Source organism: Xiphophorus maculatus, chromosome 11, assembly GCF_002775205.1.
Source record: "Xiphophorus maculatus strain JP 163 A chromosome 11, X_maculatus-5.0-male, whole genome shotgun sequence".
In the NCBI taxonomy this organism is placed as follows: Eukaryota; Metazoa; Chordata; class Actinopteri; order Cyprinodontiformes; family Poeciliidae; genus Xiphophorus; species Xiphophorus maculatus.
Genome location: NC_036453.1, coordinates 24576088 through 24590354, shown reverse-complemented (window position 1 = coordinate 24590354; position 14267 = coordinate 24576088). Strand labels below are relative to the sequence as shown.

Genomic DNA, 14267 nt, shown 5'->3' with positions numbered 1-14267 from the left:
AAAGTACAAGTATTAAACTTTTGGAGAAAAAAGATGGTAATTTACAAATATCAAAGGCGATGTTAAAGAAGTTTCCTTTTTCAGAGCAAGAAATTGCAGGTCAGAAATGTTAAACCTATGGTGAGCAAAGAAACGTTTGTTTAGAAAACATCCCTTTTCAAAATTTCTTCTTTATGTTTAGCGTTAAAGTTTTGGTTTATACTTCAGGGTTTCACAGATGTTTCATACCAAATTGGCGAATTGTGGCGTATTTTGGTCTCACTTCATTGAAAGCGGTTCCATCTGGACCAGGGTTTGACTCCAGTATTACAAATTAATCCAAAGTATTTGCCTGTATATCTGCTATTTTCCCATCTTTATTTTCCATACATATTTTTCACTTGTACCTCTTTCAGTAATTACTGATTTGCAGCCACCTGTACCAGCTGTACTGCAACTTGAATCCATCACTTAGCCAACTGCTATGATGTGGGCTCATCAAATCTATTTGATGATCATTTTCAGTAGAAGCAAAACATCACCAGGCCTAGAAACTCATCTTAACGGGATGCGTCAGTGAGATTGTTTTGTTTGTTTTTTCTTTTTCTTTTTAAATACAACTTTAATTGATCTTTGAAAATGAAATGTGGGTATTCAAGCTAAGAAGCAACTTTAATATTTTACTACATTTTCCCAAAAGTCATGCAGTGTGAACTCAAATATGGAACTGTTCAGTTACAACCATGCAGAATTTAAGAAAACACCTTTGAGGGATTTGCTTTATGCCTCATGTGATGTCACAAGAGGCTTGTTTATACTAGTTTGGTTTTCGAAAGGAAAGGCTTTATCTTGATTAATTTACAACTAGACCGAAGTGCAACGACCATGACACGTTGTTTTATTTGAGATAAGCAAGTGATTTTACAGAAAGACCTAGCATGTAGCTTTAAAGCTGGATTTCCTGGACCTCGCGCCACCTTAGCGATTGGGTTTTACTTTGAAGGTCCGAGGCGGAAGCTTCTCCTTTACCAAACGTCAACTTGGCGTTGTTGAGACTCGACTGAGGCGAATAGTGCGAGCAAAGTAAGGCGCTGTCGGTCCTGAGGCAGAGGCAGCATCCCGCGGCTAGACGGGGGAAGAGTCCACCTGTGTTTTCAGGTGTTTTCCTGCTCCCCGCCGCTCCTCCACCTCCACCTCCACTCCTCCGCTTCCAGCTTTTTTTTTTTTTTTGTCTGTGAAAACATTTAGTGTCACATTTCGCATTGTGGCAGCCCGAGCGAGCGGAACACCTGACTTTTCCTGCATCTTCAGCTTCCACCAGCTTTTTAAAAATTTTATTTTTTATTTTTGAGGTTTTGTTTTCTACAGACCAGATGTCCTGGGGACCCGCGGAGCTGCAGACGCTGATGTTCCCCACCACTGACCGCATCCCTGCTTGTTGCTCATGTAGTGCTGGACAGAGGGAGGAGGACAAGTTGAAGTCTCGCTCCTGAAAGGCGGCGAGCTCCAAATGCATTGGCTCCTGGGCCGGGAGAAGAAAGAAGACGAAGCCGGGTTCGGGATCGGTCTGGGTCTGTCCTCGGGTTCTCTGCCCCAAGCCGCCGCCACCATGTTCAGCTGCGTGGGCTGCTTCTGGGTGCTCCTGTCCTCCGCCCTGGTGGCCGTCTGCAGCTTCAGCTTCATATCCCCCGCCTGGATTGTTAAGGAGCAGCTGAGGAGCGGCCACCAGCATCATCAGCACCACGGCGCCAAAGACTCGGTGAGCTTCGGCTTGCTGTGGCACTGCTCCGAGTCTCTGGATCACATGTACCGGTGCTACACCTTCGGGGGACTGGGCAAATTTGCAGAGATCCCCTCCAGCTCCTGGCAGGTAACAAGGCATTACACACCCTAACATGTGGTTGGAGGAGAGGTGGGTATGGCGCGGCAGCATGCATCCATGGACAGGTGCGCAGTAGCTGTGTATATATAGGATTCTGTCCAATCCCAGTTTTACACTTTCTGATAAAAGAAAACTGGAAAAAAAAGTCCCCATTTTTATCAATATTTATTGAATCTCCTGGTTAAGATGTGTAAAAAGCCTTAACTCCGTTGTCTACCAAGGCTAAGAAAAATTGCATCAACATAAAATCACGCTGAAAAATGTAGCAGAACATGATTTAGATGCCTCTTTTTCCTCTTAGCCTCTGTTCAAAAATGGGAAACACAAGAAAACATGCCATTCAACTGAGTGAGAGGGCAATGTTTAAATTTCAAAAGTCAGAAAAAAGGTTTCGCGAAGATAGCTCCTCGCCTAAAATCTGCAGTAAGTTTGAAGCTGTTGCTAGGAGAGGACCTCTGGTTATCTCGCCATCATCTTAAGGGAGGCAAAAGAAAATGTCCAAAGCTCAACCTGAATGGCTGTCAAGTTTCCATGACAACCATTAGATGCTATTTACTAAGCAATTGTTTCAGAGACATGCCAGGAGATTAAAAAGAGGAAGCATTTTCTGTCCTACCATCACAAACGTAAACATACGCAGGTTGCCTCACTTGACAGAGATGTTAATTGGAACAACTTGGTCAGATTGAAATAGGATAGAGCGTTTTAGCAGCAGACGTGGTGGATCTGGTGGGAAACAGAGAATGAATACGTGGAGGTTCTGTGGTGCAGTGAACTCCAGGTAACCTGTTACGGTGCGTGGCATCATAAACCTTTTGCAAAATATTAGAAGATTCTAGTTAAAAACGTGATGCCGTCTGCAAGAAAAGCAAGAATTCATTGTTCTTTATATATATATATATATCTTTTTTATCACAATGATTCTAAACATATGATGGAATGGCCAGAGATGACTCTCCTTGTTTGCGCCACCCCAACAAATTATTTGAGGGAAAGTGTCAAGTCAAGTTTGCTTGCATAGCATCCTAGCAACAAGGTAGTTCAAAGCGCCATAAAACAATGCAGTAATGAAATAAAGATTACACTTAGTCAAAATCATCAAGCAAATGTACATCAAATATATTGATCAATGCTCCAATTACTTCAAATCAAATGCAGCTCTAAGCAAGCGGGTTTTTAGCCTTGATTTAAGGAACTCGGTTTTTCAGCGTCTTTACTGTTTTCTGGAAGTTTGTTCCAGATTAGCACAGTGTAGAAGCTGTATGCTGCCAGGAGTACTGTCCTATATTATTTTCTTACATGGATGTTTTCCAAACTAAATTATTTTTTTTATGTGATATTAAGCTCTTCCAAAAAAAAAAGCATATGAATAAATTTAAATCAATTAATCGAATCAATTCTTTAGGGCTTTTTTGCACATCTTTATCCAAATTTCCCATGTGTGCCAGACTAAACCAAGCATCTCATAAAGCTGTGGGCTTCTCCTCCAAAGTGTTTAGTAAAGGAAAAAAAGAAACAGTCAAATTTAGGATAATATTTTGCCTTTCAGTCAGGCAATGCATTGATCAGGAAGAGGGTCTCCGGCACAGCACGCCTGGAAACAAACATCAAAGCTGGGATGCAGGCAACAAGTTGGCAGGCGGCTCTCTGATTCAGCTGCTCTCTCACCAGCAAGGATTTCAAAATTTCTCTCCCGCAAATCCCGGTAAGGGGTGTCCAAGCGGATTTAAACAGCTGTGCAGCTTTATCACATGTCAGCTAGCGTCCTCGCAGACAAGACGGCTGGGGGGATGAACATCAGCATCTGATCTCGTTTAGTTGAAATATGTCTGCGTGAAAATGCGTTGGAAATGCGTGTGTTAGGCAGAGTGTGAAACCTATACGGAGCACAAACACTGAGCCCTGACAGCGGGCTTGCATTTCGGAGGCAAGTTTCAGGATAATGTCATTACTTACTTGAGGCTGTTTTTATTCCATCTCTCCGCCCTCCAGTTCTGAGCGCCAGTTCTGGAGTTATCATTTATGTATGAAAGCAAATTAGCATTTGAAAGGGAATTATTAATAAGTCCTGTTTGTGCAGTTGTAGTTCAAACATGTCGGGGTACAAATGGACAAGTTTAATTCCTTGGTTTCCTCTTAAAGGAAAGTCGGAGTGAGGAGTGAGGTCAGGTGCTCAGCTGACCGTGATGCTCCCACTGCTTCGGCACTTCGTTTTAACGTTGCTAAGAACAAGGCGAGCTTTGGTAAGATTCTCACAGTGCGACAACCTCGAGTGGAAATAACACAGTTTCAGCGGATTACACTGTCAACACAAAGATTTCAAGCAAAAATGTGTTTTTACGTGACACGTGGAGCATAATCATGAATGTATTTTACACCGTAGCAAACAATAAATTGCTGAATTGATCTTCTCTGTGAGTAGGAAAACAGGTATATACAGTAACAAGTAGGGGAGGGGCAAGGCATCAATATTCTCTACTAAATATAGCCGGAGAACATTGAAAAAAAGTTTTATTAGTGATGGGACTAATAAATTAATTACACGGTCTATAATTAATTAATTGTATTTTATTCTAACACTATATATTGGGAAAATATTCAGTTCAAAACGTCTTTCAGCACAACTTGCACGCAACAGTGTCCCATCACATAGTCTTTTGAAGCAAAAACTCCCTGTAGGGCAGGAAAATGTTTTTTCATCCGTTGATGTTTTTGTGGACGTTGCTTATGCGTCAGATTTACAGGCGTACTGGAAACACTGTACAAAGATTCCAGTCTGGGACTTTTGTATGTAAAAAAAACCCCAACAAAAAAGCTAATTGCATTGAAATTTTAACACATTAAAATATGTCCTCAATTAATCATAATGAATGCATTCAAGTCCCATTCCTCATTTTTATTAGTTTAAAACTCTCTTTTTAAAACGTTGATGTCAGAAATGTGCTTTTAGAACTTCCAACAAGCTCACAAAAATCACATTCCAAAAGTTTACGGTCATTTCTTTGACTTTGCGGTCCCAGGATCCCATGTCATTATCACCACACCACCGTGCTTTAGAGTTGCTATGGTTTGACTGTTTGCTGATGACACTTGGATATTTCTTTTTATTCAAAAGTAGCATGATTTTGGTTTAACATTGCAACTTTGTCCAGTTTTGCAGAATGTTTATGAACTATTGAGATCTAATATTGCAAGTTGAATCTGTCCTGACATTATTGACAAGAAGCTTCCAGCTTCAGAAAAGTAAATTTGATCTTTTTTTTTTCTGATTGTACCAAAACCAAGCCTTTAAAATGTGTTAGTTGATTTTCAACCAAGCATGCAGGGATGTTTACTCTTAACCTTTCTCTCAACTCATCTAGAATCCATCTACCTGTTACTTCTCAGGGATTTTCATGTTCTGACTCATCCTAACTACCAACCGTGCTTGGATTTAGTTCAGTGTTACACATTTGGCTAAAATCGAGGGTGATTTAATTATTCAGCCAGTGTTCAGTGTGTTAATCCGTGCCCCTCCCTTGTTATGAGCTTCCCTCTGCTTGGTGTGTTAGCGAGCGTGAGGTTGATGGAGCTGCTTTCCTGCACGCAGCGACTTGGGCCCATTACGGCGCGGGATCCCGATCCCACCGCCATCAGTAAAGGTGAAGGGGCCATTAAGTTTTCATCAGAAACACTTTATTACTCCACCACTCCTCGCTGACGGGTTTGTCCAGGCCTTCTGTTTCCAACTTGTCAACAAACCGTGGTCCGAAGCACAAAAAAAAAAAAAAAAAAGGCAAGACAGGCCGTGCTCAGAAACACCAACTACTGGGTTCTGCTCGTGTTTGTGCTGGCGAAGGCAGACAGCTGTCAGTTTGAGGGCTGTTGTCTTTATGAGGACAGTCTGAAAAGTCGGACCAGGATGGTGGATGGAGGACTGAGGCTCCCTGGGAGGCTGGCCTACTTGTGCTCTGCTTTCTTTCTGTTGTTATTCCATGTTGTCAAAAGCTTTCTGTTGTTTTTTTTTTCCTTTGGAAAGCTCTGCTGGGTTTCTGTGCCGCTGGCATTCTGGAGTGCAGGGCAGAAGGGCAGAGACGGGCTGGCAGGGAACTACTGTCTCCCGTGAAACGTGACGCGTTCACATTGTTGTTTTCCAGAAAGTTGTGGAGAAGTTTAAAGCAGCAGGTTTTGGAGAGCAGAGCAGCACACAACTGCACACTCGCCAAGCCACACTTATCCATCTGTATCAGGTGTTGGCAACCTTCTTTGTCTGCTCTACTGTGGCTCTTCAAAGCCAAATGAGACATGTTTTTGATAGTAAAACCAATAATAAGAGGTGCTTTTTATAAAATATTTCCATAGTTTACCTACAACAGAAGGTCACCAATGCTGCAAGGCTTAGAAGTCATTTCATGCCTTGCTGTTTAACTCCAAAATATGTGGTTTATATTTTTAAGTGAGCTGGAAATCTCTCGTGTAAAACTGGAGAAATTTCCTTTAGCACTTTTAGTTATAGTGCCGAACTCAGAATCTTTAAAATCGGTAATGCCAGGCTTTACACCAGGGGTCTCAAACTCCAGTCCTCGAGGGCCGCAGTTCTGCAACCCTTAGATGTGCCTCTGCTGCACCACACCTGAACAGAATAATTAGGTCATTAAGGGTCTGGAAAACTGATCTACACAAGGAGGAGGTCATCAAGTCATTTCATTCCAGTGTTTTGTACCTGTGGCACATCTAAAAACTGCAGGACTGCGGCCCTCGAGGCCTGAAGTTTGAGACCCCTGCTTTACACAACATGTAGATTGGAAATTTGTCACCACAAAACCCTGATTGGTGCATCTCTATTAAACTAAAACGGCTAAAGAAGCTGACCATAATTAGCCTCTTTTAGTTTCCTCTGCGGTGTTCGATGTCCTATCAGAGCAAACTGTAAGTATTCCAGTAGATGCTATGTAATATTTATATGTGGCCTTGGAGATGTGGGTGTTTGCTTAAAGTGTGTGTGCTGCCAGGGCAGCTGGCAGGTGGGGTGTGTCACCTGGAGGAGGTGTGCTGCGACCTGCTGCTGGGTGCAGCGAGGTGGAGAACGAGTGAACCTGCCAGCAGACATTTTCACCTTAACCCGTTAACAGCTTACGCACCTCCAACTGCTTCACGAAGCTGGATTAGTTTGGCCTCTACAGCTGCCAGCCCACACTCCAACGTGAGTCGTAGCTGTGTGTGTCTAAGGGTCGGCTTGTAGCGGCGACGAGTGGTGGCCCGGCTCCAACAGCACCCACTGGGACGTGTTCGAGTCCAACCCCGTCTTTTGCCTGTCCGCGAAGAAAAAAAAACGCAGCACGCCAAAGCCGAGCTCCTGGGCTGTGGAGGAAAACGTTATCTTGCCTCCCCTGAAATCCTTCACGAGGCAGAACCGGCGGCCCGTGTTGTCTTCCCCACATGCCAGGAAGATGAATTGTAGACGTTACTGGAGATGTTTCGCCGCGCCTAATTGCCAGCTACCTATGAAGAACACTTACTGGTGCATAAACCATGCTAGACGCTCATTTCATCACTCAGTGAGCCAGAACTACTTTTAAGTAGGCAGATAACTCATTTAATAAAATTCACTTCAGAATCCTTTGTCTGGCGGCAGCACAGTCTTTGTGTTTGGCCTGATTCATTAAATCAATATGTAGAGAGGATTACACTGTAAGAAATGTTTGGAGGGAGCTGCATTCATCTGGTTTTATTACCCAACTTTTATTTTTCGTCTTTGATTACTTTGTTGTGGATTAAATGGAAATGCTACATGGTCTGTGTTATTCGTGTTCCTGCTGGCTGTTTGGATGCAGACACTTGGATGAAGGTTAAAGTGAGTTTCAGAGACGTGGCTCTTCTAGTTATCTACTTTAAATGCATCTACAAGATTTTCCACTCATTTTTTAAACTGTATTTGTGAATACTTTTGCTGTCTTCAAGATAATGGAAATGTTTCATAGTCCTAAAATGCTTTGTGGATGTGGGAAGCACTATACCAATGTGGTATTTAACAGAAGCTAAAGCTAATGTGCTAAATTCACCAGGTTGATACTCACCAGGGGCCAATCAGGCACCATGTCATAACTACATCGCCACCAACGGGGTCAAATTTGTTCAAACTGCATGGTTGTGCTTCAAAAAGTGAATGTTTGTAACAGACCTTTCAGCCATGGTTTCAGTTTTATAGCTGTTGAGTATCGCTAACGCTGTTGCTAATTTTACCTAATTGACCACAGTAGTGCTTCTATCTGGGTGCAGAATAAACGCCATTTGCTTCACCGCATTGTTGGTGGAGAATGCGAAGATAAAAAATAAGTGTGAATATAAACGCATAGCTTGAAGAATTCCTATCAGTCAATAAGCAAACCTTCAACTCAGTTGTTGACCTTTATTCAACTGTAAGTTTACTTAACAACCAAATAAACTAACGCTTTAGAATTAATCCAGAAAAGTTAATAAAAAAATGAATGGCTAAGAGAGCACTAAACGTTTTCAAAGTTAGCAAAAACGCTAAAGCTAGAAATGAAAATTTAGCTCCACTATTAGCACATTAGCGGTTTGATGGAAATGTGACGACCACTTTTCTACAAAATATTTTCCCAGAAGTGTTTTTTTTTTTTTTTTTTACAAATCAAATGATCTCTTTTATTCTCTTTTGATCACTAGTGGTTTTGACCATCTGCCATGGATCCCATTTTTATCCAATCTCTTTCCCGCTAATTAAATATGACTCCAACCTAAGCTAAAATCAGTGTGTATTTGTACACCATCGAAATGCAATAGGGCTCCAAGCAATTGTAATGTGTCCTATAACAGAGATACACTCTAATAGTTCTTAAGTTGAAATTTAGTACTTAGAACACCTTAGAGAATTGTAGTTGTTGAACAGCAGTGTTATATTTGCACTCTACAGTCAAACAGCTGTTACCATGGCTAAATGTAAGGTACATTAATTCCGGGTGTTTGCTCATCCTTACAAAGTCTTAAATTCATGTATCTAAAATTAAGGCATTCAGATGTATCAAATGTATTAGAACATATGCACGTTGACTTTAAATACTTTAATAACAGTTCTTACAGTTTGTCTTGGCAGGATTATTCAATCATGTTCTCTGTAGTTCATTGTTTGTGTGGGCAAAAGTTTGGGTCATGCAGATTGGTTATGTTCTGACTCGAGGCAGTTGAGGCTACCGCTAACTAGCTGCTAATAAACCCATGCTAGCTAGCATGCTAGCTTTTTAGTGTCTCTGATTGTGTAAATCATTGATGCTACATACATTCTGTGCAAAATATCGTACTCTACCATATAAAACATGCAATTTTCTTTTGTACATTTCCGTCGTGATTCAGATCTTAGATGTCATCTCTCGGAGGACAGTGAGCTTAAAGTTTTAAATTTGAGTTGGTGAAATCAGCAGGTACTCTAAGCGTACTGATTCAAGCATAGAAAAAGGCTACTTCTCTGAAATTGTATCTTTTTCCCCAATAAAGTTTGGAAATAAAGAAATATATGGGTTTTAAATGCAGGCAATTAAATGCATCGGTGGTGGGGTAAAAACATCTCTATTTATGAGCGAATCAAAGATGTACAGATCTAGGATTTGGACTAATTGCACCCGGCCAAACCCTGAACTATAGGCAGCTCTAAAATGGTTTTAAATTGGTAATGTAAATGATTTTCTGCAGTTGTGGTTTTATGTGTTTGTAACGCTCTACAAATTGCTTTTAAGAAGGTCCTAATCATCCCCTCTACCTCTACATAAGCTCTCTTAAGACATTTTAAAACTGCTATAAGTTTCCAAATTTACACAACTGTATACATTTTTCTACCGAAACGTAATCTAAATTCAGAAAAGGCCTGTTTTGTAGTTGGATCTTTTGTTATGTTGTTCACACTGTTTTGGCTGAAGCAGGCTGCAGGGTCAGAGAGGGGACGCTCCAGCTCGTTTGCTGCCTAATAACAGGATGATGAACAAGGTCTGGCCTTTATCTCTCTGAGCTTCATCGGAGAAAAATGAAGGGTCTGTTCTCTGAGTGGGCGCCCCGTTGGAGGGGGTGGGCTACACGATCTAATGCCGTACATGTCACACACGCAAACACACCACAGGGACGAAGGGCAACCTGGGATGCTTTCAGACAAGCATGTGAACAAGCAGAAAGCTTTGAAATCTCTGCGGACTCCAGTTTGCTCCTCACGCCTGCTGCAGCGAAGCATCTCTGTGCCTCCTTTACCTCATAAGCCTCTTCTGGTGTAATGCTAATGGGAATCCTCTGTGGTGAAACCCATTTGTGTGGAAGTGTGTCGAGCTGTTATGAATGATGTTATGGAGTCTAATGTTCCCCTACAGCCCCATGGGAGGGAGGCCACCGCTGTCCGGCTTGCATGAGAGACACAAAACTGACCTGTCTGGCTGCTTTCTCCCCCGACAATCTCATTCTGTGCAGATGCTTTCTACTAAAGCATGTTTTTTATTTTTGTTTTTTTTACACGCATCTGGAAAGGTGTTCACACCCCTGTACTTTTGTCGCATTGAAACCTCAATCTTTGATGCATTTTATTGCAGCTTTATGCAATAGACCAACAAAAGGTAGTGCATAATGGTGAAATAAAAGGTTTTCAAAGGTTTTCACGTGTAAATATCTGAAAAGTGTGGCACGTACATTTGGACCGTCTTTACAAGAGAAAAATGGATAACCGGAGCAATTCTATTGAAATGTTAGCTTCAGAAAACCGAAATGTATTGCTTAATGCTCTCAGTTGTTTTGTTGTGCTTATCAGTTCACTACTTTAAGCAAAACACCTCTTATTATTTTGACAGTCTTGTCAAGAATAAGCAGACACTCGGCCACAATGTTGAGGGTCCAAGATATTTGAGTAGTGAGACAGAAGTTAAAAAGGCAGAGCATTTTGAACATCATAAACTTGCAGTGAAAATGACTTTACATAGCATTAACTGCCATGCTGTTGGCAACTGGGGTGGAAATACATCCATGTTGTATCCTTGTGTATTTAGTGAGCAAAAAATATCTTCTAAAATAACTTATTGGTTGTTATAATAGCATATAATGGTAGCACTGTTATCTTCTCCTCACTTGTTCTTTTTGTAGACTTTTGTTATGTATACTGAACATCTGGAAAAATCTCTTCCCTTACATTTTTACTTTCCAACATTTGTCATGATGAGTAACCGTGACAACAAGGTGTAGTAGCTGATTAGCATCTCAAAACCTAGCAAAAATACTACAACTATGACCCCAAATCCCAGAGGAGTTGAAAAGGAGGCTTGATGGATGTAGATCTCTTCCATCGATCTTTCTAACCACAGGGCCAGACAGCGATGACATCAGCTACAACACTATGTTCAAAACAAAACTTGGAGTTGGTTTTAATTATAGTTTCATTATAAACTGTAGTTTCATACAAACTGGAAGGTTTTTTGATCTTTTTTTTTGTTTTAAATTGTAATTTAATTTTTACCTGTCTGTTGAAATTTCAAGCTAGCTGGCAGGTTGAAGGGAAGATGGCTGAAGATAAATAGAGACATTTCTTGGAAGAAAAGCTTTTAGTGGCTACTAAAAATACTAAATATGCACTCAGAAAAATAACTAGTAACGCAAGCATCATTTTACTTTCCATTCATAATTACACACAAGTTTATAAGGGTTTTACTAACAAAGTACCAATAAAATACTCTGAATTTTGATGTAATGTGGAAAAATTGGAGAAAGGTTTAAGGTGTGCAGCCTTTGTGTGAAATTACTCAAAGTAAAGTGCAAATGCATTCTGCTTTTACTGGACGGGGAAGATAAAAGGATCATAGACACTGATGTGATGAACAGTGTCTGCTTTGATGCCATAATTAAGGGTTCAGGGAGAGACGGCTGAGTGACGCCCAGGAGCAAAGAGAAACACAAAAAAAGAGACCTGGTGAGTTATTTCGATGACGTTCTTTCCGTTGTCACCCAGCTGATCCCAAAGCAACTCAGCATCCACTTAAACCCCCATCCCCACACACACACACACACACACACACGCACACACACACACACACACACACACACACACACACACACACACACACACACACACACACACACACACACACACACACACACACAAAGGGAGCCGTTGTCCGTTTCATTTTCATATTCCATTAATAAGCTGCCGGTCCTTTCAGCTGGTCACTATTGGAGACGCTCCACCTGTAACGTTCTGCCGTCCTCGAGCTGAAAGAGGCAGGATGAAGCTGCAGGGGTCAAAGGTTGTGTTTTACAAGCTTCCTGTGGAGCAACGTGTTTGTCCAGTGTCCAGTTCGCCGCACCCGGCTGCTGCTTTATGATGCAGACCCACCTGGAGGCCTGAGGCAGGGGACCACATATAAATTATCGGTGTTGGTGTTTTTGGTTGTTCGTTCACCTTGACTTACGCCAGGTATGTAAATAGTTGTAAAAAAAAAAAAAAAGCGGAGAAGTCGGAGCCAGACAGAGAGATGGATGTTTGGTCCACTGACAGCAAGTCTTGCATGAAATATGCTGCTAACTTATTATCATACAGAGCATGTTTATTCTCAGACCGCTGCTGTGTGTGTGAGACAAAATAATGGTAGGTGTAGTGTGGGTATAGAAAAAGCATGAATGAGCAGAGCGTTCATATTTGCCTTATGAATGTCATTTTTATGCACTCATGAGGCGGTCCCTCTGAGCTTTGAGCTAAAATTCATTCTAAACTCCCGCCACGTTTATGGTGATAGAATGCAAATAGAACGCAATATGTTTTAGAAACGATAATGGTTGAGAGGTAGGGTGCATAATGATGTGTAGATACATCAAGCTGTTATTTATCTATTCTATCAAACTGAGCAGACGGTGTTGTCAGCCGCTGATAAGAGTTGTGTATTTAATCTGTTTCTGATCTGCTTGTGTTCTGTTGAAGGCAGTGCCCATGTTTAACGGTTAAGTAGTTGAGAGAATCAAGAGTTTAAATCTTATTTTCTTATTAATTGCGCTATAAAAGAACAACAATACCGCCAAGTCCCAGTTGTTATGCTTTCCAGGAAAAAATATTTTTAAAAAGCTTAAAAATGAACTGAAAAATGTAGGAAAAACCGGTTTTCAGTAGAGGGGGGGAAAAAAAAGCCCTCACTTTTTTAACGACGCCTCCAATCTGAACAGTTCATATGAAACAAAAGTAGCTGAAGATGGTTTTTAATATTGATTTTTTTTCCATTTCAGTTTACCATTCTTCAAGATGGGAATGACGGGATAACATTCAAGTAAAACCGATGTGTGTTATTTCACAAAATTAGGGCATCCTAGGGCAGTCTATATATATATATATATGTATATATTATAATAGCTCTTCTCTGTTAGCTGTAATCTAAATTTTAATTCAAACAGCATACTGTAGCTCAGATGGGTTTTCATTTTCTATCTCAGTGTCCTTGAACGCAGCAGCTGAGCAGAATATATTCTACACTTGACTCAGAAAACCTTTAGTTCCCTGGAAGTTAATTGTCATCCTGAAAGGCGACTGACTGGATAGAATGAAATCCATTTAAAGGGCTTTAGAAAATGTTTGGTTGTAACATTGAGAATGGTGGATTTGCTGTTCACCCAGTACAGATTAAATACCTAAATGGGCCTCAGTTTGTAACAGTAATATTTAATGTATTTTGCACAAGCAAACATTGAGACAAAATTAAAGCTGTTCTAGCACAGCGTCTTATTTTTGCCATGTATGCTGCAGCAGTGAAAAATTAGTATTGGATCGGTTCTAATTTTGCATAAATTCAGCCCTGTCATGCTTTAATGAGTATGTGTTTAACATTTCACCAGATCTGCTTGATTATTGGAATAATTACTATTGTTTAGGTCAGTTAGGAAGTCATGTTTAAGTGAAACAACTACTAATTGAGTTTGGAAAAAACAATGGTCATTATCTATTGCATTGGAAGAACTGTGATTTTAGCATAACTCTTTCTCTGACACTTTCTTGTCCAAGCTCTTCTTAAAATAACTGACAAAGTGTTTATTGAAATGTAGAAGGTTTATATAAAAATGAACACAAGTAAAATCAGCAATGTAATTCACGTCAGTAATCCTCGGAAAGTGACGTTTAATTGAAAAAAATAAATAGATACATTGAATGAAAACATTTGTGTTTGGACAAGGTTGTCTTACAGAACGGAGCAGCGGCAAAAGCAGTGAGATTGCAAATTAATGCAAAGTTTGGATATCGGAGCGATTGGTGGAATCCACTTCGTAATTTGTTTTTATTTTAGTGGTTTCTGTTCTGTATATAAAGGATTTCCTGAAGAATGAACACGCAGCATGCAGTGGCGCTCTGTTTTGAGCTGGAAAACGAAGAGGGGAAACCCGCAGCCGCAGTCTAGTAAGGCTTGCCATG

The 14267-nt window shown here is 40.8% G+C and overlaps 1 protein-coding gene across 1 annotated transcript in view; it reads left to right on the top strand.

Annotated features, from left to right (window-relative positions):
- Nucleotides 1–1035: 1035 nt before the first annotated feature.
- Nucleotides 1036–14267, top strand: part of LOC102227853 (transmembrane protein 211-like) — a 130151-nt gene continuing 116919 nt past the window's right edge. Inside the window, exon 1 of the mRNA XM_005800808.3 lies at nt 1036–1849. Coding sequence (XP_005800865.1) covers nt 1490–1849 — 360 coding nt within the window. The 5' untranslated portion in view covers nt 1036–1489. The remainder of the gene's footprint in view (nt 1850–14267) is intronic.